This window comes from Nyctibius grandis, chromosome 8, assembly GCF_013368605.1.
Source record: "Nyctibius grandis isolate bNycGra1 chromosome 8, bNycGra1.pri, whole genome shotgun sequence".
NCBI classification, from domain to species: Eukaryota; Metazoa; Chordata; class Aves; order Nyctibiiformes; family Nyctibiidae; genus Nyctibius; species Nyctibius grandis.
The window spans coordinates 26,497,660-26,525,358 of NC_090665.1; the positions used below are offsets into that span (position 1 = coordinate 26,497,660).

Sequence of the window (27,699 nt, forward strand, 5' to 3'; positions counted from 1 at the left end):
TATCATTTTAATGAAGGTTTTGGAGAAGCAATATAAGATGTGGCTATATCTACTTCATTACTGCCAGAATCCACAAAAATGGCATGAATTAAAGACTAGCTTCTGTAATACCTTGTAAACTAGTCTTGGAATAATTTCTGTGATGAACTGAGAGAACAAACATGAGAACTATTCAACTTCTCATACCTTTTCCAAGCTTGGGATTTGATGAAATCTTCTTCAAACAAATGATGCCCTTTACATTTAAAATCGTTTGCAAAAATAATGACAGTAGTAAAAATAAAACCAGGTTAGATCGTTATTATGTAATTTCCACTGTTGAATCTGTTTTTCTTCCACATACCAGGTGGTAAAATGATCAATTTTTTTTTTTTTCTTAAAAGGCCTTAAGAAATAGCAATACATCATCCTGGAACTGTTTATGCAGGATTTTTTATTCTTTGAAATCTTCCAGTGTTAAAGCAACAAGAAAACATTTAGAATGTCCTTTGGTGGAATCTTATTACACTTGTTATATATGTAAACTGATATTCTTTGATGCCAGCACGTTGCCCATACAGAGAAATCTCTGCACAATTAAATTAAAGGAAAAGAAAAGGACTAAATAAAAAGTAGTATCTTTCTCTTATCTGATTAGAATTAAATACATTAACAAATTGTCTGGTAACACAAATAGGCAATAATACAAAAAATCTACATTGTACATTATTTCAAGAAAAATAACTTCATTTGAATACAAAAGGATAAATACACTTTTTGTCCTATAGCCACTCTTGTACAGTAGGTGAACACAGCATCTCACTGATGCAGTGCTGCTAAGGTATACAAGGATATGACTGGCTTGAGTTTTATTGAGGGGGCTGTTACACAGGTGCATCACTAACATCAGACAAAGAAATCTTTCAACCAACAAGGGTTACAGAGCAACGTTCACTAAAGCACAGGTTGGAAAGGATTCGGGGACTGAAGCAGGCCAATATGGCAGCTTTTACAGATTTCCTTATACCCACAATGCACTGACAGCAAAGAATGCCTTTATTTGGTCGGTCCACACGCCGGGCGGAGGTACGGTAGCGCACCGTATAGGAGTAGCACATGTTTTTTAAATTCTTTTCCCATTCTGGGGGCTGTCAAACCGTTGCAGTCCTGTGTAAGCTTTGCAGCTAGCACTGATTTGACAGAATAGGCAGCTGCCAACTTGTCTCGAGTCAGAGGTGAACAGTCTTGACTCGGAGCCCTGTCCGTAACTGATTAATATGGCTTAGTTCAGTTAGGCCTTCTTAGTTTGTATGGGGTTATTTTTTCTCTCTTTTTTTCTTTTTAAATTTCAGTAGCCAATGCTTGGATTTTGTTTTCTTTTCATGTGGCACGTTCATTTGAAGCAGTCTGAATGTAATGCCATCAACCATACAGAGTCTAGCATAAGTGAAGTCTGGTTGCTCCTAGTAGAGCAGTCAGCAGTAATAGAGGCCTGTGTGATATTGCCCCTTGGCTGGAGTGTTGGCTGCAGCCTCCTGGATCCCTTTCACACTTCAACTTCTCACATAAAATGCCAGTGTAAGCTGGAGGGCACTGGCATCGCACATTGTTGATGCACGTTCCTCCATTCTGGCAATGCAGTAGTTCATTGTCACATACGTTTGCTGCAAGATAGCAGGGGAGGGAGGGAAAGAAAAGCAGAATAAATACAGGTTAATCTACAAGAGAAACTCTGCACTAAAACCAGAATTAAAACACTACCTCCACCCTCTTCCTGAGACATGGAAACGGGGGATGTGTGTTTTTAAACACTTCAAGTTTGAACTTATTTTATCTAATATTTTCTCTCTTTTTTTTTCTTTAGGCTTTAGTCTTGGAGAATGATATCATTCACTTCAGACCACTGACTGTGATAATATTAATTCAGGAATTAGTATGAATAATGATTAATAATGAAATAATATGAATGTTAATAACTGCCTTGTGCCAGTGTCTGCATTTTTATAGTTACTACTGAACTGGAACTGTAGGTGGGTGTGTTATTATTTGAAAGGGGCAACGTATCTAGAGGTTTTGGAAAGCATGAACAGTGGTTAAAAATGCAACATGGCTTTGCTGAAGTAAAAAGATCTGTATGAGAAGGCAGGGTTCTATAATCAAGAATTGCATGTATTAATGATCTGAAAAAAATACGCAAAAAAGATAAGGCAAGCACAGGCAGGAAATTCAGCATGCTATTTGATGGGGATTATATGGTATATACATATGGAAATAAAAAAGAATGTTATTTCCATTACAGATCAAATATTTCTTCTTAATTAGATTTGCTACTTTGGTGAAAGGGTAACTGGCATCTTAAAACTATCTTAGATATTGTAGCCTGATGTAATAAGTTCAGAAGTTGGATTTGACAAAAGAGTTAAGAGAAAATAATACAGACAAAAGTTTTAGAGCTGCATAATATCATATTTGAAAAATTGACAGCTTTATTTTGTATTACTTAATATCAATTGAAATATTTCACTGGGTAAATATGTAAAGATATGAGGAACATACTACTTAAATGTGTCAATCTGCTTTTTATTCCAGATATCACTAGTAGAATACGTGCTAGATTACAGCTCTGTTTTCCATAGGAGAGGCAATTTTAGTAAAGATCTTGCACCTACTATCTAGGTAGAACATAACAGTAAAAATTTTCTCTCAGAGAATTAGGGAAAATATTATTTGGTTTAGAAGCAGACTCAACGTTATATGCTGTTTATGCCTAGCCTAGACTGGAAATACCCCAAATAATTTGGAGTAGGGAAAATATTGTTAATTATACTTTAAACATTACTGTTTATTGCTACAAAAAAAAAATACAGTTTTATAAATGTTAATTTGCTTATTTTTAAAAGCAATCCAAATATAAGAACTAAAACTGAAACAGTCCAAGTTCTTAAGTGATGCAATTCTACATAAATCTGTACAATTTTGTGCACCAGCAACCTTACTGGTAATCTTATCTGTCCTGGCTTGCTTTCAGAAAAACAATTTTCTCACTCTAGAAGGACTGTCCGACAACTGCTTTCTAATGTTCTGCATCCCAGTGGGCCAAATAATAATGCAGTGTGTCAGAAACTCATAGATGCAATTGAGAGAGAACAGTTAAATATTTTTTTTTCAGTTATTCCTTTAGCAATCAAAAGTTTTTACTAGGAGCTATGGATTTAACATTGTTGTCCCGTTTCTGAATTGTAACGTCAAAATTTGAATATTAAGGTACAACAAACACAGTATTGATGACAGCCATATGGCTGAATTTTAATGTTCTATATGTACATTACAAAAAATAGTGTTTATATTATGTACAAGGAACAGTACATGTGATGAGATTAACAACCCATAAAAACATAATGGTAACAGGCCAAAAAAGTGAACTGTATTTTAAAAGTCAGTATTTGAGTTACATCTCTCATAACTGAGGCTATGTATGTTTAAAGCTGACTTTATTATTCATATTGTATATATTTAGCTGTATCAATATGCAAAATCAAAATACTTTATCTGGTGGTAGAGCTGCTGAATCTGTTTGTTCTAGACTACTTGTTGCTGGGATGCTTCCTACAGTTCAGGCAATGAAGATGGTGAAATACCTGTCCCATCAATACTGACCAATGTTTGCCTTGAATAATTGAGTGGAATTCAATAGTCAATTAAATATCATTTCTTAAACAGCAGATGAGATATTTCGCTTCATGTCTGGCCCAGAATATATTATCCAAATTAATTTTTTTTTTCCGATATCTTTTCTATTTTTAAACTTACTTTGACAACTATAGCCTGTTATTTTAAGAGGCCATCAGCCCAGGTTCTGATCTGTAGTTACAGATTGCTGGAGATGGGTGGCTGAAGTAGTATTTTGCCACTTGCTGGCTGTTCTGCCTGAGACACTGATGCAGGCTGCTATCAAATGCCTCTAGTCATTGCTGTGTACAGAATTCTGGATACAATGTTATAGATGCTGCTTTTTAAATCAGACTATTTCTCATTAGAAAGGTTTTTTTTTTTTAAATGTACTTAAATAAGGGATGGATCAAAAGCTTCTCCTTCATTATTCTTGCATGCTTTTAAAACTGCCCACAGAAACACATTAAAGTAAAAACAGGTAGATTTTAATGTTCTCAGCAAACTACTATGTAGCTGAAAATTCTTGGATTGTTAATCTTGTATTGTCACAGCTTTCTTTTCCTTAGTTTCGTCCTTGTATCTCTTCCTCTTGCACACACACATGTACACACATATATGTATTGTGTAGATAGCAATTGTGGTGATTTGGAAGGTAAATGAAACAATTCTGAAAACGTTATGAAATTCCATTATTTTTTACTAATTTTGTTTTTGTTTTATTCTGGCTAACTCTAATACCACTACCACCTTCCCGAAAGCATGGTCAGGATTACTTTTAAAACTTTAATATTAACTAATTATGTTTATTCACTTTAGGAACTGGATTACCTATAGCTAATGAGTGTAGTGCATCAGCAGCGTAAAGAGAAGTAATTTCACTGGAGCACTTTCACTGGAAGTTAAAACAAAATTTATGCCTTAAACAAAAGTAGTCGACATGCTGCCAAGACCAAAGCAAGGCAAGTACGTGAATTGTTGTTATGAAAATTAACAATGTTTCTAATGTTAACGCAGTATTTTTCTAGGACAGGTGTTATAACACGTTTTATTTCAGAAGAGGCAGTGACCTGGGAGCTGCTGAGCAGGACAGGAAGGGCCAGGACCTTGCAGACCCCTTGCTCTGTCTTGAAGCCCAAGGAGAGCAGCTGCAGCTGGTGCTGGTGGATGCACGTAGGGCGGGTGGAGCCCCAGCATGTGCCTGGCCCTTGGCCTTTTCTTCTCCCCAGGCAGCAGGAACAATGGGCCTGGCAACATGGGGCTTTTCTGCCTGTTGTACCCCTCCTACCTTCTCATACCTGCCATGCCCTTGCCCCTTCTTATACTCCAAGCAGTGAAATGTTGCCTCCACTGCTGAGAGGTGTTGAACCAACTCTGCCTTATCTTCATCGTTAAAAGCAACAATAATGAAAAATTAAGTTTGAATTAATCTGAAAGGCATCAAGTATCAAAGTTCTGATCAAAGAATGAAACACGGAGAAGTGATGCAAGTAAAAGAACTAATTCTGAAGTAATCACACATATATTAAGACTTGTGTGGCAGAACTAGCTGTAGTTTTGCTGGCAGATCTTCATTAATTAGAAGTCAGGACATCACATTGATCATTTAAGAAACGAAACAGAGAGATCTGATTTGCTCTGGAGAGCTTTGCAGGCCTTTTTGGGGGATATTTCTGAGTACAGTCTGCAGATCTGTGCTACTGCAGAAGTGAAATATTTCAAGTAAAATAAAGGAAAATTCTTAATGTTATTTTCGTAATTTGGCAATTTACAGTCTAATCTATGGTCCAATTATGGGATCCTTAAAACACTATACAAAGGAGGCAGAAAAAAGCTACATGTAATGGATAGCTATTTGAAGTTTTTTTTGTCCTTGGGGCAACATCTCCTCCCCGCTCCAAACCAGCAAACCCCTGAAATTAGTAAGAGATTATTATTTTTGAATTAAAATGTAAACATCTTTTCTGAGGTAATCATTAATAAAATATTGAAACTTCTTTTTTAGGATAAGACCTCTATGTATGATGATGAAAGATGCCTCACCACAAGTCACAAAATATTCTTGATTTGTAATTCCAATGTTATTACATTTGGAAATGGAATAAAAAAGGAAAACAAGGGGAAATTATCCAGTTTTTCAGCCAGCTCAAGGGGTAAGTGATGTGCTAGAGTTTAATAGAATTTATATTGGGTTTTTAATGAAATGTATTGAGAGTAGTCTAGTTGTTTGACAAATGTCTACCTTCCTCTAAAATGCTCAAATCTCAATAATATATGAACACTTCTGAGTCTGTCCAAAACTCAACTTTAATACCTTTGCATCTTCTTGAAATAAAAGAGAGAAAAAAGTGTGGCTGATTTTAGTTCTGAAGCAGCAATATAGACACAGTAACACAAATGCAAGTCTTGTTCTCTTAGACCTAGAGGGCCCCGTCAGGCACAGCATTGTGCTGTTGGCTTATGTTCTTTCTGGTTACTGTGTCTGGGCAGCTTCAGAGCACATGCACAGGGCTTTTTGGTCTGCCTACTGCTCCGACAGAAAACCAATATGCTATTGGACTTAAACACAATTTCTTGTAGCCTCCTGTCTTTCCTGAGGGCCATCTGGGAGGGAAGAAAATACATTTTGTACCTTTCTTTGTGCTACCTTAATTTTTGTTCAGCTTGCCTACAGTAGCATCTCATTCAGGTGCGTCAGCCACGTGAACGTGAGAAAGGACAGGCTGTTGACTTGAAAAAAAGAAATAAATGTATTCAAAAAGATGTTGATGTACTATGAAATTTTCATTGTTTGTGGAAACAGCATGAAGACCATTAATGATTAAGTCACAGAAAGAAAACTTTTTATTAGAGGTCCATGCTTCCTTTCTTGAATTCTGAAGTCTTTCATTTCAAGCACTGTTTTGTATGATCTTTCCCATCACTACTTTTCTTCAGTGTGCTCTTTTTGTGATATCATTTATTACAACCTTCTCTCTCCTTCTCTCTCTTTTTAAAACCATCTCTTCACTTTTCTCCTTTTTGTCTCCCAGATCATGATTATTATAGTCCCTGGACAGGTTGGTGGGTTGACAGCTCTGAATATATTACACAGTATTTTGGTCTATTCTAAAGCACTGATGCAAGCTTTGACCCTACTTCTGCTGCTGTGGATTTTCCATAGTGTTCATCAGTTTGTGTGAATGGCGCTACTAAAATGACGAGAATTTTTTGACCTTGTATTCCACCCATTGTTCATAACTTTGAAAGCATGCAGGTCTAGTGGCTGAAGAAATTATTTTTGGCTGTTTTTTTCTCTACTGTATCTGTTTCCTTGGTACTTCTTATCTAGTAAAGAATGTTACATGAATTCATTTGTGAGGAAGTTTTCAGCACACATGCTAACAGAATATTCTGTCTCAGCATAATAAGTGAGTAAAAAAAACCAAGCATAGTGAAACCCGTGTTTTCAGTAATGATGTTCACATGTAGCTTCAATATATGCAGTGGTTGTCTATATATAGAGAGCTGTGAACAGCACATTGAAATGCCATGAAAAAATTAGGTTTCGTCTCAATACGTAAATAAGTTCAGTAAATTGAGGCTGAGCACAAGTGATTTCTTGTCAAATACAGAAATAGTTCCTATGAGTACTATGAAGGTTCTGTAATTAATATGCTTTATTCTCTAAAAATGTGATCATTTAATAAATGGTAAAAACAATCACAGAATATAAAAGAAATCGCAACAAATGAGGAAGCTTGTGTGTATGCCTAATAAGAATACGGACATCTACACATACATATAGCAAACATGCACAAGAAAACCTCTGCAGTCATGAAGGTATAGACATTAACAGAATTGGGGAATGCAAAACACTTTGTCTCATTCAAATGCAAAGGTTGAAAATTGTTTGTAGTTGTATCAGAACGTAAGGGACCATAATAAAAATATTTTCAAATTGCCAGAGTTAACAACAAATTATTTCCATTATTTGGAAACAATCCTAAAAATACAATATATACTTGTTATGTGTTAAAGGATCTGTCTGTGGAGTTCCACTGACTCATGAGATTTCACCCATATAAAGTAAATATTAGGAATGAGGATCTAAGGGCATGGGGAAAACTTACGAGTAGTCAGGCTTCTTCTGAAAGGTTACAACTATTGCTGTTACAATTAGTGTTGCATAGCACATAAAATCTCAAATTTTTATGAAGTATTTTATTAATTTGAATAACCAGTGGCTAATAACTGACTTGGAGGTTTTGTCACGTAGATTTCTCCCTATGCCTGTCTTTCAGTTAGATCTACTGTTAGATTATTATAATAATTTAATTTATTGTTACCAGTTACAGTTACTGCCAAATGGTTTCTAAATGTTTTGCTATCACAAATACACGTGCCAGTGTTGATCAGACTTCTTCAGTGGTTTTAAATGACAGACATACCTGATATGAAAAACAGCTATTGTTCTTTTAAACAAGATATTCCTAATGATTTGTTTTTTTTTGAAGTGACACTAATTCAACATTTGCTGTAGTGGGATCAGTAAAACTATCTTAGGATACTGTCAAATCAAGACAAGGTAGATGCTTTGATAGCATGAAAAGAAAACTGGTTTGTGCTTATCTACCAAGGCACATTCTGAAGTTAAGAGAAAATAAATCAGTGTAGACAAGTACAAGCCTAAAGTGTATCTTACTGTGTCAAAATCACAGTCATAAAATGACAAACATTAATACAAAGATCTCTGGTGCAAAGTTGAAACAATGTTGTGATTAGTTATATTGCCAACAGCACAAGGAAATAAACATTGACCAAGTGAGAGTAGTTTCTAAAGGCAGACATCTCCATCTTGACTTGTTTTAGAAACGCCCGTTAGAGGCACAATTGAAGCGACACTTGATTTTTTATCAAACCAGTTTTATTAAGTTATCAGGGAGTAGATGAATAGGTGGGTAATGGAGGTACTGTGTTTGAAAATTTCTATAGAGTTTTTAAATTGTTTGCCTAGATGTAATTTCTGTTCTTTCTGCACAATTCTCACTTCAAAGCTAAGCCAGTTCTAATCGAATTGCAGGAGAAGTCTTCAGAGTTTCTACAAGATGCAGCTACTATTCAGAGTTCTCCCCAGCGCACAGCCACAGAATGGATGGTGATTCCTCTCTCGTGTAAATAGGTACCAATTTATCCTAGCATCCACATGGGTAAGCTTAGTTGATTTATGTTTCACTACTGAAAGCACAAAGTCCTCTACAGAACAAATTTTATTTTAACCATGGTATAAGTATAGCAGAGGTAGAAAGTTACTCTGTTTCACAGGTTGTGTCTGTGCTTTCTCATTTTCCACCTCTGTTCTTTAATTGAATCCAAGGATTTTAGTTTATAAAAGATAATGAGAAGAAAAGGACAAGGGGAGAATTGACTTTTGGAATTCGTACTCTTGCATGATACAGAAGCTATAGTAGCTTTGGCAGAAACAACACAAGATTGCTTGTTCAAATGGACGAAAACAAATCCAGATTTAGATATCTAAGAATTATGGTTGCGATGATACCTTCCAGTCTTCCTCGGTTTCAGGAAATGATTGATTAACCTTTCAGTCTTCTGATTTTGATGGTTCCAATTTTATACTTCTCCAAAAGAGGATGATTTCCAAAGTGGGGGAAAAAAATTCCCCATTCTTTTTATTGCTTTGTTGATGGAGGAGCACCACTGAATTGGCATGACCTTCATTGTAATTTAGGATAATCTCAGGAGAGCAATAGGCTACATCATAGCTTTAGTTGCTCAAAAGGGACTACATACCCCTATCATTCATATTCCACTTATAAAGCTGTAAGCTACAGTGCCATTATTTCTATCTTCCGGGAGATAAATGAACATTCTTACATGATCTGTTTTCTCTTTCCTTAACTAGGAAAAGAAACAATTGGAACTACAGGGTTTTTTTTGTCTAGTGCCAACAGCAAGGTCAGGGTTTGGATGTAACCACTATCGATAAAAACTGGCTAAGCACAAAGACTCCCCAGATACAGAAGATGAAGTGGTCATCAAAAGGCCCTTTTGGAGGGTGGGATTTGGTTCCCTGAATACAAGTAGCTACTGCTGTTAGGAGGCGCAAGAGGGTGTTTCAGACACTTACATGGAACTGGCAGGTATGTCATAAGACCTATGAGAGCTTTAGGCTTATGGGAGTGGTGGCAGGAGGCCTGCCGGGGGGATGCCTGCCTGTCTCAGGCAGCTGTTGGGGCCCTGGGTGTGCTGGCAGGCTGTGATGCTGCGGGCAGCCTGCAGTTGTCCTGCCTGCAGGCCCTCCGCCTGGCGCATGGCTTCCCTGCCCGTGTTCAATGTCTGCTCTGATCTAGCTGTGTGACGCTGGACATGGCTCTTGTGGGAACTCCTAAGCTGTGAGCAAGAGCTGTGAAAAGCCTCATCTGAGGCCTCCACTCAAGCACCCTCTGCCCACCAGCCTGGGAGTGCAACTGAACTCAGGCCCTTCCCTTGGTCCTTGTCTGAGTGACCCGGTGGACTCAGCCCATCCTGGCATTGCATGTTTGACCTCCTGGTGTGAGCCCAGACCTGTGTCACCACTGGAGGCTTGTCTGGCAGTCTGCAGGCTGTGACTGACCCTGATACTGCCACCCGAGCTGCTCTGCTCGCCTGGCTTGGGTGCTGCAGGAGGGACCCTGTCCTGGGGAGCTCCCTGCCCTGCTGCCTGCCTGTTCCCCTTTCCCCCACCAGTCCCCTCCTGGTCCTGGCTTGCTGCCTCCTTGTGGAACCACCAACTGCCATTGCTCCTTAGCAGTGGCACTAGACACCTATGGTCAGGCAGTTCTGTCCTATCCAAAAAGCTAGCAGGATGGTTTTGCCTGAACAGCAGCATTTTCAGCTTCATGCATGACAACAGTATTTTCTTAAAAGTTCCCAAGAACAATTAAACAGAGCTGCAACAAGCATCACTTTTACAGAGCACGAAAAGGCAGAAGAAAGCCTGCAGAGCAAACCAAAGCAGGGGAGCGTGCAAAGGTCAGCAATTCAAATACATGACTATGAATTATATAAAAAGCTGAATGTTCCTGCATACTTAGCTGCTAGGGTGTTTGATTTGCCGTAACGTTTTGGACACAAAAGAATGCAAATAATTTTTCTTTGTTTACAAAGACAAAAGTTTCTCATCCTGCCATTCTTCCTAATGAATGCTGCATTGAAGACTTTCAAAACTCATGAAATAGTCCCACCCACTTATTGTTTTATTTGGCAGCAAAACCAGAGAAGATAATCACAACTGAAAATATTTCACAATGATTTAGGGGATTAGAATTATTCTAATAGTTATTTTCCTAAAATTTTTTTAGGGAAGGAGAGAGAGAGCGTGAGAGGCATGTGTTGGTGGCTTCTATTAATAATGACATTAATTCCACAATAGTACTAATCTGAAGACAAATATTGGATGTATTGGTATTCCTCAAAACATCTTCATAGCCCTGGATCCTGAAGTTCTTTGTAGACAAGACTTACTCAGAGAGATACTGAGTGAGAACTTCAAGATTAAATTGTAATCTCATGTTATTTAATGACAGTATTTAAAAAAAAAATATTCTCTCCTAATTTTTTGCTCCTCAAATATATAATAAATTTGTGCATGTGTGTGTGCTCTCTGGCAATTTGAGCAAAAGTGTTAGTGATGTTTTTGATAAAGAAGAGGAGACTAATCACAGAATCACAGAATGTTAGGGATTGGAAGGGACCTTGAAAGATCATCTAGTCCAATCCCCCTGCCGGAGCAGGATTGCCTAGACCATATCACACAGGAACGCGTCCAGGCGGGTTTTGAATGTCTCCAGAGAAGGAGACTCCACAACCTCTCTGGGCAGCCTGTTCCAGTGTTCGGTCACCCTCACCGTAAAGAAGTTTTTCCTCATGTTTATGTGGAACCTCCTGTGTTCCAGCTTGCACCATTGCCCCTTGTCCTGTCAAGGGATGTCACTGAGAAGAGCCTGACTCCATCCTCATGACACTTGCCCTTTACATATTTATAAACATTAATGAGGTCACCCCTCAGTCTCCTCTTCTCTAAGCTAAAGAGACCCAGCTCCCTCAGCCTCTCCTCATAAGGAGATATATCTTCAAATAATGAGTTATTTGAAGTTTTTACTGCCCCAAGCAGCATAGTTGTAGCTTAATAACATATGTCCTCTTTTCGGTGTTGAAAGAGATAATTTTTTAATTATCAGTTTAGTATCACTCAGATGGAGTAAGGTTGGTTCTGTAAACTGTATTTTACAGTGCTTGCTGTGTATAGCAAACATTGTGTAGAAAAATTCTTTGAATTCAAAGTAATAATTTTGCACTGTAATGGCTAGTTTTTTAAAGCCGACTTAGTTGTATTTATTTTTTACAAAAAAAATGTTATATTCATGTCAAGCTAAATTTTGAACACTGCTATTCTAAAGTTACTTGTGATCTAAACCAGTTTGAATGTTGCAAACTTTCTTCTTGCTCCCAATTGCATGGGCATTTTGAAAAATCAGTAAAAAAAAAATCTGGAAATGTATGTTATAATCGACTTCATAACAACTATGTAAAATAGTGTTTGTAATGGAAACATCAGCAATCTTTAATTACGCTATCATAATTATCAACAATATTAAAATGGAATGGGTATGTAACTAAAAGAAAAGGGAGTATCACTAATGTGTGACTTATCATCAGCTATGTTACAGTGACCACAGTGACAGTAAAGCCAAGTTTATATTTATATGTCATTATGTGTTCCTCTTGTGCGTGTTTTTCAAAACAGAGAGATTCAAGATACCAGGATAGTACTCAACTATAGGAGACCAAAACACCAATGTGCAAAGTAAATGGTGTAGAATCTCTCAGGAGATGAACATTCAGAGTTTATGTGAACATTAGTTACAATGGAAAGGTAAACATAAAACATTTATATAGTTCCTAGAAAGCATATGAAATATGAAGGATTTTTTTTTTGTTAAAGCAACAATGCTGGGAATCAGATTTCTTTCTGAATCTACATTGACTTGTTGTTTTGAAAGTGGATGAAATGCTTCAGAGTGCTTTTGTTGAGCTAGCTCTAGAATGGGGATAAAAACACTGCCCTGTAGGTGTCTCAAAGCTCTTCAGAGTGAGAGCTGTTATTGCTAGTGAACAATGGAGAAGTTGATGCCAAGGAAAGTCAAATGATGTGCCTATGCTAACAAACGAAGGGCATGAACGCAGGTCCTGTGAATTCCAGTTCTATTTACTAGACTGCACTGTTTATTACATAAATGTAACAGCAGAGTTGATGACTGTTTCTAAGGGAGTTTGGAGACTCTCAGCTAGAAAAAGGCTTGTAAACTATGAAGTTTAAAAAAAGAATATGCATAAGATGTTTAAATATTCTGACAATTAGAAATACCAATGCCATGTATGTACCTCCTTCCAATCTCACCAGTCAGAACTTTAGCAGCTTCATATTTGTATATCGGGAACATGGTAAAGATTTGCAAATGTTTTTTATCCCCTCTGCTTTATCTTGGCCTTTAAAAATAATATCTGTTATTGTCAATTTTTCACTATTACAGTAAAATTAAAAAATTACACTCAACAGGCAGATTCTTATATCATAATTGCTTTCTGAGATATACTAGATGATAATATGCTCTCCTCTAAGTGGGGTTTTAATTGGTGTAATGCTTTACTTTCCTACTCTTTTCATCAGCATATCAATAAGATGACTCAAACAGCTGGCATGCAGCGTTCAGCAAAAATGAGAACTAATAAATTAATGCATCAAATTATTAAAGCTATTAGCTGCTTCACGATAGTTTTCATCAACAATATTTATTGCTACACACAGCCTTGTTCTAGGTATCATTGTGCATTTATCTTCATAACAGAGCAGCCATTAGATGCGAAAACATAGATAATAGATGCTCGCTTTCCAACACAATCTTCTTCAGGCACACTAATTTTTCTGCAGTGTGCTATGCAGGTGTAACCAATGTGATGGACGATAGACTTAGCCAGTGTTTTAGCTGAAAACACTTTTTAAACTGACTTATAATATCACATCATTCAGCAAAAATGTCCAAAAGATGCTCACACCAAAACACAAAATAACTGTCTTTGTTTATCTAATTATATTGCCTCTTAACAGAATTTCAAAGGCTCTGATTATTTGTCTTTTCAAAAGCGATGTTTTGATAAAGTATGCAGTTAGAATTCATAATTCAATATTACACATGGACCAATACAGATAAAGACTGCATACAGGCCACCTGCATATTTTTCACATTATTAATATGCAGGCTCCTACTAATACGTTTTTGCAATAGTAACAGGATTGTACTAATCTCATTTTATCAACTCTACAGTTTTGCAACAATGTAGAAAACATCTGAATAACAATCGACCTGGCTTAGACTTAGAGAGCACGCAACGTGTGTGTGTTTGGGTTAATGTCTGAGAAGTTATTTCTACGTGCATATGAACTAAAGATAATGCCTCTAAACACGGATGTTGATATTGCTTACTATGACAAAATGTTAAGATAATTCAGGATATTAAAAAGTCCAGAGTTATAAGACTCAGGAAGAAGAACTGTTTCCCTCTGTGCTTTGTATGGTTTTTGCATTACTTTTGACATGCTGATTAACACACTTATATTTCTGTTTATCAGTCCTGATGCACAAAGATGTTAAATTTTAATTATTAGTGGAGACTGAAATAACCTGAGATCCTCAAGGAATAGACAACTGCAAAATATGATTTCACTTCAAAGTACTTGCTTTATTTTATTTAAAATTATTTTCTGCAATTTTTAGATTGTCAAGTCATGCCAGAATTGAAAAATGATGATGGTATTTCCATTAATCTAGACACAGGTAAAATAAATTCCTCTATAATCAGTGTGTTATATATTCCTAAAGATATATTGTATAAATACCCTTAACTTCATGATGAAAAGAAATAATTGTGTAACTCAAAAAGTCTTCTACTTGCACTAAAGACTGAAAAGCCAAGACCTTAGTCATTTTCTCATGCTCCTGAGAAGCTGTGCATATAACAATGTTACAAACTCATATACTCACTTTTGGTTTACAGAAGGAAGTGTCACACAGAAATGTTCAATTTTTATGAAAATGTACTTCTAGAATGTTGTATATGCTTTTAAAACATAATGTCTGAGTATATTTCTTTGTAGAACTCTCAGAGAAAATGGAGACAGATTTCTGCTAAATAGAATTGGGATGATGAAGCTGTATTTCCTGACAAGTTTATATCTTGGGTCCAGTCCCATCCTCTGCCTGCAGCCATCCCCCCTTGCATACCCTACCTTACCCCCACAACTCCTATCACATGCTTGTCCTTCTCTTTCAGCAGCCTTGACAGCAATGGCAATGGAAATCTGACTTCTCTGATCACAGCTCCCCCAGAACAGTGTGTATTCCTTTACATTGCCTCCTACGGTGGGAGCCGGTGTTTGCTGCATGCCTGTGTAGAGTGCCAGCTGATGGGTGCACATGATATTGGAGGATGAGAAAAGGCTGTAATTCCAGGTAGGATGACTTTTTGTAGGACTGCTCTATGCCTGGACCCTTGTGAGGGGCCAAACACTGAGGCTAAATGCCAAGCCTCTTCCTGCTCCATGAAGCTACATGGCAAGCATGGCTAGCCAGCACGTAAGGCCAGCCTCTGCACAGGTGTGCTGTCTTGGGCAGGAGAGACTCCAGGCGTGGTTCCTGTGCAGGTTTGAAACACAGGCCCAGTGAAGTGAGAGCACATGAGGAGTGTGAAATGCAAAGGTTTTATGCTGCCTGTGTGAGACAGCGTTTCTGAAGCGGTAACATGGCAGATCTGAGTGGGATGGGTTTTCTGAAGACTGCAAGAAAGCTACAGAATGAGTAGCTGTCAGGCTAAAAGAGGAAGGTGAGTGCTAAAAGGGAGTGCTTGGAACTGGAACAGAGGAGTTTGGGCCAAAGCCAGGATGGGTGGGAGGAGGTGAGGGAGGGGCTCAACACATCTTGGCTGGCTCAATGTTTTGTATTTGCAAAACAGTCAAGGTCTTCTAATGGTGCAGAGCAGTGTGGGCTGCAGCATTGTCGCTAAGTTGTCATGTTGCCACTGAATAAAAGAAGATATAACTGGAGTACACTTCTCTAAGCATCTTTTCAGTTGTGTTTTAAATTGGTAATGCTTTTGCATGAACTAGCAAAGAACTCAGGTTGTTGCAGAAAAATTATAGCAGCATATGGCTTTATTTTGATAGGTGGTGTAAATCTTGACCCAAATTTTCAAACCTTTGCAGAAGTTATGCACTGTACATGCAGCCTTTCATGTTTCTCCCCAGTTGTGAACCGAACGGCATCCGTGCATATGTAATTTGAGGCATTTCAAGACATCTGGCTCAATTTTTGAGACATTTGTCTTGTAATACACTATTGTAATCTGTCTGTAAAGATATGCAGAATAGGATGTTTTTTCTGAGAACTGAAGCCTCCTTGCAGAGAGCTGCACTTTGCTGCATAATGTCAACACAATGGGGCTGATTTAAGAATGCTATGTTTGCCCTCAATAGGAATTTCCTTGCACTAACGGCCCCAGTTTAAATCTCATTGTGGGATTCTCTTGTTCTGGAAATCACTAGGAAGTAAGCCAATTTTTTGAACCTTGTGAGAGTAACTTGTTCTCCTTAGATGCTAGTCAGTGCTTATTGCCTCACTATCAAAATGCAGCTTCAGCTCTTTAAAGAAAGAGCTACATGTGGTGAAACTCTTTACTCTCCTTGGAAATGAAATTCTAAACTCTTCAAAGTAAGAGTCCTATTTCAAGGATCTTCTGGCTTAAAAGGGAAGTTCATTTCCCATTTAGAGTATGTATAACATTCACAGAATCACAGAATCACAGAATGTTAGGGATTGGAAGGGACCTCGAAAGATCATCTAGTCCAATCCCCCAATTCAGAGTTCAGTGATGCAGCATCTCATTAACAGAACACCCTGCTGAATTGTCTCCTGTGGACAGCTCTTTTTATGCTGAGGATACTGAAGGCGTTTGTTCTTCCTGCACCTGTCAGCATATATGGGCACTGGTTAGTGTACGTGGGTGACAAGGCTGGTAGCTCTTTTGATTGTAGCCCTTGTGTATCTCTGACCTATAGCTGCTTGGTGCTATTTCTTAAGGCTAACCTAAATAACTATTCAGGGGAGAATTCCCCCTCCAAAGAGATTATGGCTGAGCTCCTTAGCAGTTTTGAAGTGCAAGAATAGATTCTTTGGTCTATTGGAAAAGCCTTCAAATCTAAGCAGGAAATAGAGTAAGACATAAGTGGTGTAGAAAGATAAATGTGTCTTTGGCTGTTCAGAGATGCTTAACGTACCGCTTGTCCACTGGCTCCATAAGCTGGAGCAATATTTCGGTTTATCCACAGACAGACTTTGTTATGCTTTATTCTTTGTACATCTGGAAAATACACAAGGTACCATAAATGTCTGAAAAGTGTGAAAGATTTGGAAAGTTACTCCACTCAGTCTCTAGAAAGGGAATGAAGTAGGTAAATTTATCTGCAAGCAGAAGTTCAAATCAAAAATCAGATTCAGCCAGTAGCATCAGTGCAATTGTTATTACACGGTTTTCCACTTCCCTCTGAACAAAAAGACAGATAGTCTTTGGAAAGAAAAAAATAGCATATAAAGAAGTACTTGTCCAAGCTATAGTTATAAAAATACAAAAACAATTTTGGGCATAATGCTTTAATCATTGTGGACCCCAGCTGTATATTGAAATCAGTAATGTTAATGAACACAGCCTCTTTAATATAATAATTTCAAGTTGATTTCAGATATAAGTAGTCTTCCATAGACGTTAATTACCAGCAACTGAATTATGATCAAACTCTCTTTCCCCTTTTCTGTAGAAATCTTTAAACTTCCAGCACTGTCACATCTTTCTCTTCTCACCTGATGATTATAGGTAAAAGTTTTATTAACAATTTAATTATTCTCTTTAGAAGCCAAGATAATTATAATGGGTTTGACTTGGCTTCCATTAAAAGTCTCTTTTAATGATTTTGCCATTGACTGTAGTCCAGTGTGAGAGAAGAACAGTTTGTAATCAACAAAATCATATCTTGAAATTGTGCAGGGATGACAGAAATTAAAAGAACTATACTGTTAATATTTTACAGAACATTATGGTACTTTATGATGGGCTATCAGTCCCCTCTAAATATACATTGGCTGAATCCTGTAAAGCCGTATTCACTTTCATAGTTGTTATTCATATGAATAGCTTGACTAAAATTTGTGCCATAAAGGCAAGCTTTTGTTCCTGATGTCATACTCATGTTCCTTGTCACAATATTTACTTGCATGCTTAACTTTAAGATGAATTTGAAGTTACTGGAAGGGTTAGTACATGTCTCAGGGGTATGGATCTAGGGGAAGAGGAGATGATCATGTAGGCACTTATTTGAAAGAAATGCAAGGAGAAGCTAAAGGGGCAGAATGCTTGCAGGTGATTTGGTGAGCTGGTCATATTAGAGATGCAGAGTAAAGTGAGTATCAAAAAAACTCCACTAATTAAAAGGATTTTAATAAAAATTGCATTGTTAGCAGCAGAGTAAAAGAAAACTTTATAAAGAAATAAATTTACAAACAGTAAAGAAAAATGTTGAAATTATGATTACATGAAGGAAAAAAGAAGAGTACAGACTCTCTGAATTTAGCTATAAGAACATGCTGAAGTATCAAGGAAGGCCAGAAATGATTGAGCAATGTACTAAAGCCATAAAAATTAGTTGTTTGTTTTTTTCTAAACACATCAGAAGCAGAAACTTTCTAGGAAGTCTCTAGGGCAAACAAATGGGGTGTAAAGTAGGGAAGGGAAAAATATACAAAGTATTAACTATGGCAGAGCTTTAGGAGGTTACCAGGCCTACTGCCTGTGTTGGTGGGGGCATGCTCTGGAGGTGTGTCTCAAAGTTTATACAAACCATTGTTATAAAATGGAAGATTTTGTTGCATCACATCACCAGAAGCATATAATATTGATTCAAGATTTTTGAGCAAATGCAGAAACAAATTTCTGACTGTTACCTGTGATTTTACTAATTTAATTGCCAAGACGGGCTTGATTAACTATCAGAAGGGACTACGGCAGATATGATTTTTGTAAAGAGCTCCAAGGAGATTGAGAGGAACTAAAGATTAACAAGTAAAACTTCTGCAGCAAGGATGTTGGTGGAAATTAGAATTAGCAGGTAGATGAATGAGCATGATAAGCATGGAAGAGTGAACTTTTTGTAGAGGGAAATAATGGTGTACAAATGTAGCAGATGATTTTCTTAAGGAATCAGTATGCATATGGATGCAAATGATCAAGTTGATAATATATCTGAATCTCCAAAAAGTATTTCACAAGATCCCTCAGGGATGTTTTTCAAAGAAACCAATATGAAAGTTTTTTGGTTTTTCATGGAATAATCATGGATTGAATAACAGGAAACAGGGTAAGAATAAATGTCAAGATACTACTACTCAGTCCTGTAAGAACTGTGTCAGGGCTTACACATGCAGAATTGTGCTAGAAAAGTGAGTGAAGAGTAATGTAATAAAGTTTGCTCGTATTGCAAAAGTATTGTGCCTGTAAAGACATTCAGAAGAATTTCTAAGGTGCTGGGTGACAGCACAATAAAATGGTAGATGAAATTCAGTGTTCAGGAGTAATGCACCCCTATAGATACTTGGTTCTTACCACCTAGGAAAAAGACCTTAAGAGTAGTTCAGGGTATTTTATTGAAAACATTGACCTAATGCTCTTCAGTCAAAAAGGCAAATAGATTCTTGAATTTTTTAGGATGGGAGAAAAAAAATGAAATGGAAGATGCCACAGTGTCACCATATAACTTCATGATGCACCCGTCTCTTGAATGCTGCATGAAGTAAGTCCTGCATATTGAAAAGGTATATAGTACTACCAAAAAAGGTAGAATGAAGTGATCATAGACATAAGCTGTTTCTGTAAAAGGAGTGACTAAATAGATTAGGTTTCTTCAGCCTAAGAAAGGGAAGATAGATTGAAGGAAAATAAAATAGATATCTATAAAATCACATATGTTATGGAAAAGGTGAATTGGAAATGATTATTTATTTATTCTTAGTACCTCTTCCTCCCAAGAACTAGGTAGTATCAATTATCAGACAGCCAGTTAAAACAAAGAAATTATTATTATTATTACACTTTGCATAATTGTGAACTTGTGCCCAGGACGTTTGGATAACAAAAGTATGAATGTCTCAAGAAGTGATTAGGCAAATTAGTGGATGAAAGGCTCATTGAGACCAACCAAATATGAAGATACTGATGAACTCTTTGGCTAAGAAAATCCGTAAGCTTGTAGCTTCCTAGAGTTTGGATGCCTATGCTGAATGAAATACCACTCAAGCCCATTACTGTCAAATAGAGGACACTGGGGTAAATTGAGCCCTGGTCTAACTCAGTACAGGCTTTCTAATTTTCTACTGTAAGATGTTCTACTGTCTATAAGCATGGAAGCATGAAGATAAGCACATGACTCACAGGAGTGAAAGGCTTTGAAGACCAGCTCTAAAACAGGCTCGGTAAGATGGTCAGAAAACAATAGGGTGAAGTGGGAATCGGGAAATGTAAAAAGGCACTTCTGTTAAGGGTTTTAATTAAGAGCTCAGATCTTGAAATGTCTTGATTATTTTTCAGAAATTCATTGCTGAAGCAGTCAACCTATTGATACTAAATAATAACTCCTTTAGTTCAACTAAATTTCTTTAAAATCTTCAGTCTGATGAGATTTTTTTTTTCACCTCTATAGATTACTCATAACAAATACTGACATCTAAAATCCTTTGGAAAGTACCTCAAAGAGTAGTAATATGTAATTAAAAAGCCTTGAGTTCATTAGCTGTTAGATACTACATTACTCAGCTCTGTAGAAATACAAACCTGAAGTTAGAAATGCTGATTGCTTTAGGATTGCATCCTTTTAGCATGTTCAGATTCAGGGCAGAAACACACCTTAACATCAGGTGTGCCCCTGTACCTAGAATAACTCAGAAATCCATTAAAGGTGGAGGCTAGTCTTTTAAAATTTAAATCCACAGGTAGACTGAATCTTAGTATACTTACTTCCACGGCATCCATTTATTAATGCATAATATTAGAAGGCTTTTTTTTTTTTACTTTCAATAACACTGGGGGAGCTTAGCTTGTTAGGGGAGGCAGTCAGCACCTTGCAAGTTAAAACCTATCAGCTCCTTCTAAACTAAACTTTGGTTTTCATATTGCCATCATTGTGAACAGAAAGATCTCTTGGGAGAGTTGTATTTGCACATGTGTAAAGGAAGATAAAATAACTACTGAAGTCTGAATAATCAGCATGTGCTGGTGTCAGCAATGCCATCAGTTGCATCAATGTCAAGATAGGAAGTGTTGACTATCTTTAATTGCCTCAGGTCAGTAGTTTTTATCTGCAGTTAAGTAGGATGGAGATTACTTTGCTTACTACTAAATGATCCTTTTAAGGCCCCTTCATAAAAATGTCCCATCTGGGGGTGTCTGTGGTGCTATTGATCTCTTTATTTCTGTGCTCGTAAAATGGCAGCGAGCATGCAAATTACATAGAAGTTATGGCCACTGAGCAGGCTTAAGAGGAAAGCGTGACAGATTTTTCAGAGGAAAAGCAGTCCTGCTCATCACTGTTCAAATGAACATTTAATAATTCATAACAACTAACTGAGTTATAAGCTTTCCCCTTCAATACGTTTCCAAAATGAATAGATTAAATGGTAATTGCTATCAAGCTTTATGTTCTATTTCATGTACCTAATAAAAGTTTATCTAGTGGAGCTTACTTTGTATCTTTTTGATCTATTCCTAACCAGCTGCAATATATTATATTAAAATATTTATCACTGTGCTATCAAATATTAACCATTTTAAAATTATCTGACTAAAACCAAATAATGCTACTTGTTTAACTTTTCATGAATTTCCTAATATTGAGTTGTTCAGAACTCTTCCATGATACAGCACCAAAAACACTGAAGACCCTAGAAATTGTATTCACGCTTTTTAAATTGAGCTGTTTGGAAATGCACTCTGGTGACGTCCATCACCACTGTTCATTTTGGCTCTGCATGCAGAATCCTAGTTTTGCTGTCTGTAAAAAGTTACTATTCTGCTTCAGTACAGGAGAACTTTAGAGTTGTTTGTTTTTCTGCAGGTTAATGGGGTTTTTAACTATTTTTGGGAGAGTGTAGAACTTTTTTTTTTTTTTTTTGGAAGAAGTTTTTAGGAAGTTTCTCTAATGATCCACCTGCTCATCCATCTGAAATTATGTGGCTTTGTCTGGTAAAAATACCAGCAACTTTTGCTAGACTATAATGTGAATGCTCTAACAATGGAAAGAGGAGAATACTGATCCCACAGATGTGCCACAGTTGCATGGCAGCCTAGTCCAGCCTAACTGCTGGCTGCCAGGACTACATCACTCCCCAGCTGAGTGGGTTATGCTCTCCCAGGGTGCTCCTGCTTGCTCAACCCGTTGCTGATTCATATCATAGAACTAACACAGCACAAAACTATTCTTCCTGCTGACTTAGATCTGAAATGGTTCAATGAAAAGTCAAACGAAGTGCCTGAGAGATTGTGAGGGGTGTGGGACTAAATAGCTGAGAACTGGGAGAAGAGGGATTGCAGTGCTTGCAATTAGAGCAGTTTAGACAGCCATGGAATAGGGGCTTTGAAGCTGACACCAGGGCAAGATCAAGAGGAGAGCAACCTCTTTGCTCCAATCCAATCCTTCACCTTGGTGTGGAAAAATTGTTCTATTAAAGGTCAGGTGTATAAATGTTACTACTGAACCATTTCATTTCACTTTGGAGAAAGCAAGTCTGATCACCATGTTGTGAGTAAATCTCCTGAAGTGAAGAGCTGCAGTTTGTTAAGAGCCTGGTGCCTCTTAATAAGATGCTAACTGTGCTAACTAGCCCCCTACTCTATGCCTCATTCTCTGGTTGATTTATGACCTGTTATTTTGTTGGGCTTCCCTACATACAGGTGTTACCTAACTCACAATCCCCATCCTGTCCATAGAAGCCTTCCTTCCAGCACAGAGATGCTGAGAAATATCCTCGAGCACTCACCAATGCCCTGCTAGTCTATTCCCTCTGCGGGCTCTTCCATGTCCACAGTATTCCACACGCTTTGTAGGCAGCAGTACTAAAAGCAGCTTGAGACTTGATCCCCTACCTAGACATGCTACAGTAACTACGTAGATCTCTATAATAACTATATAGAGAAAGCATCCTATGTTTTCAGCTTCTCCTCTGTGCTCTTCATAGAGGAAAGATACTTCGCTTAATCATTTTTGTTAAATACAGCGTTCACGTTCTGACATGTTTGTTCTGACTAAAATATCCTCTCCCCAGAGAGATACCAACCTTCTTTTTCTCCTTCAAATCTAGTATCTCATTAAAAAATAATACCATTCCATGATATTCATACTTTGGTGAACAATTTTCTCTGTGTCCCTGTATCTCCATGGTTATTCTGTGGGTCATGTATTTTGGAATGAATGCATTAATACGCACATTCACATTGTCTTTTCTCAGGTTTAAAAGACCCAGGTATCAGTATGGCATTACATGTGTAAGTCGTCAGCATGCTTCCCATGAGGAGAGTGGAGTCAGTGTTTTGCATTATCTGAGAATCAGGCCTGATAACACTGTAGTTTTGTTTGTAATCTTGCCTTGCTTATCTTACATCTGTAAGCCATGCTTTGCTATGAGTTGCGGCAGTGGGATTCTGGATTGATTTAAGGAGAATTATTCTGGATTTAAATTTGGAGCCATTTGAAGCAGTGTGTTTCCCTTGTATCCAAACCCCTATACACACAGTTTCTTTAGTCTGCATAACAATCATGTAAGATGGGTATTGTGAAATCAGTATTTCATGTCTAAAGACCAGGGGCAGATTGTTTCCTGCGGACAGCGATGTTCAGCCCTATCAGAACTTTATCCTTTTCAATAAATTCTTTCTATGTTTTATTTCCCTCCAGCTCCAACCATGGCAGTGCACTTACTGGCTCTAGTCCTGGCCCCAAACCACACCAGAACTGAAAGTGCATACAGCAACAGTGCAGAGGGAAAATCCCACTATATCCCGACCACCTAAAAGCATTAAAACTACTACTGGTAAAAAGATGTGAAAAGATACAGGTGAACCTGCTCTAGGTGAACCTGCTTTGGCAGGGGGTTGGACTAGGTGATCCCCAGAGGTCCTGTCCAACCCCAACCATTCTGCGATTCTGTGATATAAAAAGATATAGATGGATAGTCTATGGCTCCCCACACAGGCAGTTGCAAAAGTGAACTGGAAAGCAGGGCTATCTGAATTTTGATTTCTGAATTTCTATTTCTTTTTACAGAGTATAGTTCCCCAGGCACAAGCTCAATGTGTAAGTACTGAAGGACTCACAGGATACATCTGTGTACAAACATGTGTAAAAGATCACCCCTTCAAGGGGGGAGACAATTACAGGTATGTCTTTAATCTCTCTAGAAAGAAGTGCATGATGTATTTTTTCAAGAAAAGTGTTTTTTTTTTTTTTTTTTTTTAAGAAATGGATGGTAACACATCTTTTCTTGCTGAATTGTAAACACAAACTTCCAAAAGCAAATGTTAATATAAGTTCCAGGTTGCAATTTCAGGTTTGATTTTCTTTGGCAATTCAACCTGTATGATGATTTTGATCAAATGCCTCAGCTTCTAACATTTTTAACACATGATAAAATGCAGACAAAAAAGCTTATATTTAAATAATCATACAGTAAATTCAATGCACACTGTGACAGAATATGAATTATCTAACAGGCTGCAGAGTGATCCAAGTTCAGTCTGGAAGACAGATACAAGCACTGAGCGCAGTTTGAGCACTGAAGATAAGAGTGTAATCCTCTGCCTACTTTAATAAAAACTATTTAAAATGAAAAAAGGGGAAAATAAAAGAAACTGTTCAGAGCTTGATGTAAGGCATCTGGCTGAAAACTCATTTGCTAATTGTGTCAGATTTACACCATTGAACCAAGACGATTTGAAACAGTGATTCACAATAAATAATGCACTGAATTTAACTCGGGTACAGGCTGCCATTGGTAATTCTTGTACTCAGTCTATACCGTCGTGGGGCTGCAGGTTCAACGTCTTTATTTGCTCATTGACTCTATGAAGGGAGATAGTGAATAATATTAATCACTGCACCTTCCCTCACCTTTTCCCCTGTGGGGTGATCACGCCTAATGAAAATTCGAGCTGTGCTGGTAAACGGAGATGGGCAAAAGAGTCACTTTTTCTTTGCCTGATTGGATAAATATGCAGCTGGTTTTGGAATCAATTCTTTTGTGTGTGAAATTAAAAGGTGTTATTTTTAAATGCTCCTGTATGTATGCAACAGAATTTAGTCACCTGAAATGTCATGGCCAAGAAATGCAAAAGATGCAAGACTATGAGCAGTATACTTAGAAAATCAAATGAATGCTTCTGTTTAGTATTTTGCCTTCATCCATTTTCTTAAAACTCGGACAGTTCTTCTGTGTGTAAATGTTTCTACCTTTTACTACAGGTTCCTCTTATCACAGAGCACTATGTTCAGTTTAAGACTGGCCCAAAACAGCTGTAGTTGTTGGTTAAAATTTGTTGTCGGGCTTGGAGTTTTTCTTCTGTTTTTATGTCCATTGTTAAGGGAAATAGTTTCATTTCTATAAAATAGAAAACTGAGATATAGGTATGTATTTTCTTATGTTTCTGGAATTCTAAAAGGGTTTCAGGACTGTTCTTAATTCATTCCTTGCGCTTTGATCTATGTATGCACGCTGGTGAGAAAACCATTGTCTGCATCTGGGAGGGAGGCAGAGAGCTAAACCCCAGCAGCTTCCCCGCATGCACAACGCCTGTGGCATGAATGGTTCTGGGGGAGGGCTTAGAGTAGTGCAAGGCACAGACACATCTATTGTGCGTCTTTTTCTGAGGGCAGCAAACCTTCCTGTACCAACCAGACCCTGCTAACCGCTATATCAATGTAGCATAAACCCTCAATTCAATAAGGTATCAGCTGTTATCACAGTGCTTTTTATGTGGGAAGCAAAGTCTAAAATTGCATCTGACCTCTCTGTGCACAGATGCCAAGTGATGAGCGCTCTGCCTAGATCCTCAGAGGTTTTAGATGAAATCAGTAAGAGCGAGGTACCTAAATGAATACTTCTGAGGTTAATAGCTTCAGTGTCTTTTGCCCATGTGTGGTACAAGGTAGACTTCGAACGGTAATTTATCAAATGATGTATTGTGAGCCTTAGAAAACACAACAGGACTTTAGCGTTTTTTTTTTTTTCCAAATAGAATTGCTAATATATAAAACTAAGCCACTCCATTTACTAATACAATCCTACAAGTAATTAAATTAGCTATGGTATGGATTTAACTTACTTATTTATAGGTCAAGCTTCTGGTTGCCCTATGTCAATGACTTTTAGCAGCAAAGCTCCATAAGAATAGATTTTCTTAATAATGCCAATAGGCTGTGTATAACAAAATGTAAACAAATGCATATTGGTCTGTTGAGAGTGTGTGTGTGTGTATCCATCTTTGCATATTTACATTTCTGTACAGCACAAGCTCAGGGAAACAGATCAAAAACACATGCTACATGTCCAGACAAATAATCTTTCTTAAGGCAGCAGAATGAATTCTTATTTTTATTGTATATTGAGGTCTGCTTGCTTGCCCAGTCATTTGTTTAGATTTTGATGGGAAAATAACAAACAAAGCTAAAACTGCCACACTACAAAATTAAATGAATTGGAATTCTGTTCCTCCATGAAAAGACTCGAAATGAGACTTAAATCAGTGTGTGCTTGGTAAAACATGGCAATTTGATGTCTGTTCCATAAAACTGAAAACCGCATCTAGTTGGTTTTCCTCTGAATTTGATCAGATAATTTGGTCAAACTTGGAGAATATCTAACAGTTACACAATCAGACTGAGATTTGTTCAGAAAATTACAACACAATGAGGGAAACTTAATTAGTTTTGTCAGCAAATATAAAGGCACTAGCTTGCATTTCCAGAAACAGTCTAAAGCTTTTACAAATACTCTGATTCAGCTAAAATCAGGCTAATTATATGCTGGGCTCAAAAAATCCTCATTAAAAGAACATTATTGGGGTTATAATGTCCAAACTTGAAAAAATAGGAAATACTGCAATTAATAAGCAATTGGTTTGACAAGCTGGTTATATATATTATTATATTAACTATATGACTGTAAAATTTGCTCCACAGACCTCCAGACCTGTTCCATATCTCAGTTACTTACTATCTTTTTTAGACCCACTGTGTGGACATGGTGTTTACTGTACTTTAGTCAAATTCTACTGCAGAGAATCATATTGATTTCCTTTTTTTTTTTCCCGTGGTTCCTGTCACTACAGTATCTCAATGCTTCGCAAATGCCTATTTTGCCAGTACCTAGGGTAAGGTACAGAGGTGGTGACAACCTCCTCCTACAAACAGGGGTGCAAGGCAGAAGGCAATGCTATGATTTGTGAGTGCTTTTTTTTGAGATACCTACAATCTGATTTTCCAAAATATTAGTAATAGAGAACTCTGAGACTTGAAACACTACTTTGCCTGCTTCCTGCTGCAACTGTAAGTGCTCAATAACTTTGTGACTCAAAACTCAAGTGCAAGCATCCAGAAAATGAGAATACAGTTAACAACCACATGTGAAAAGTATGGTTTAAACAACCTGCCAAATTTAAACAGAGGCTTTCTGGCAGAAGCTGAGAAAATCCAATTTTCTTGCATAACACTTAACTGTGTTGCCCATGCAAACTTCCTTTCTCTTCATGTAATAGCTATAATGCTGACTGGTTAATTATCACAGTCTTTCCTGAAATGCTTTATTTATTGGTTTCCTTTCCAGATATATTTGCTGAATTATCACAAGCCCAGATTTTCTATTTCAGAGG

The 27,699-nt window shown here is 37.4% G+C and overlaps 1 protein-coding gene across 4 annotated transcripts in view; it reads right to left on the minus strand.

The window, feature by feature from the left end:
* Positions 1-665: 665 nt before the first annotated feature.
* Positions 666-27,699, minus strand: part of NTNG1 (netrin G1) — a 164,008-nt gene continuing 136,974 nt past the window's right edge. For all 4 annotated transcript variants that reach the window (XM_068406098.1, XM_068406100.1, XM_068406099.1 and 1 more), the window contains one exon: positions 666-1,643. In XM_068406098.1, the coding sequence (XP_068262199.1) occupies positions 1,417-1,643 (227 nt within the window). In that variant the 3' untranslated portion in view covers positions 666-1,416. The remainder of the gene's footprint in view (positions 1,644-27,699) is intronic.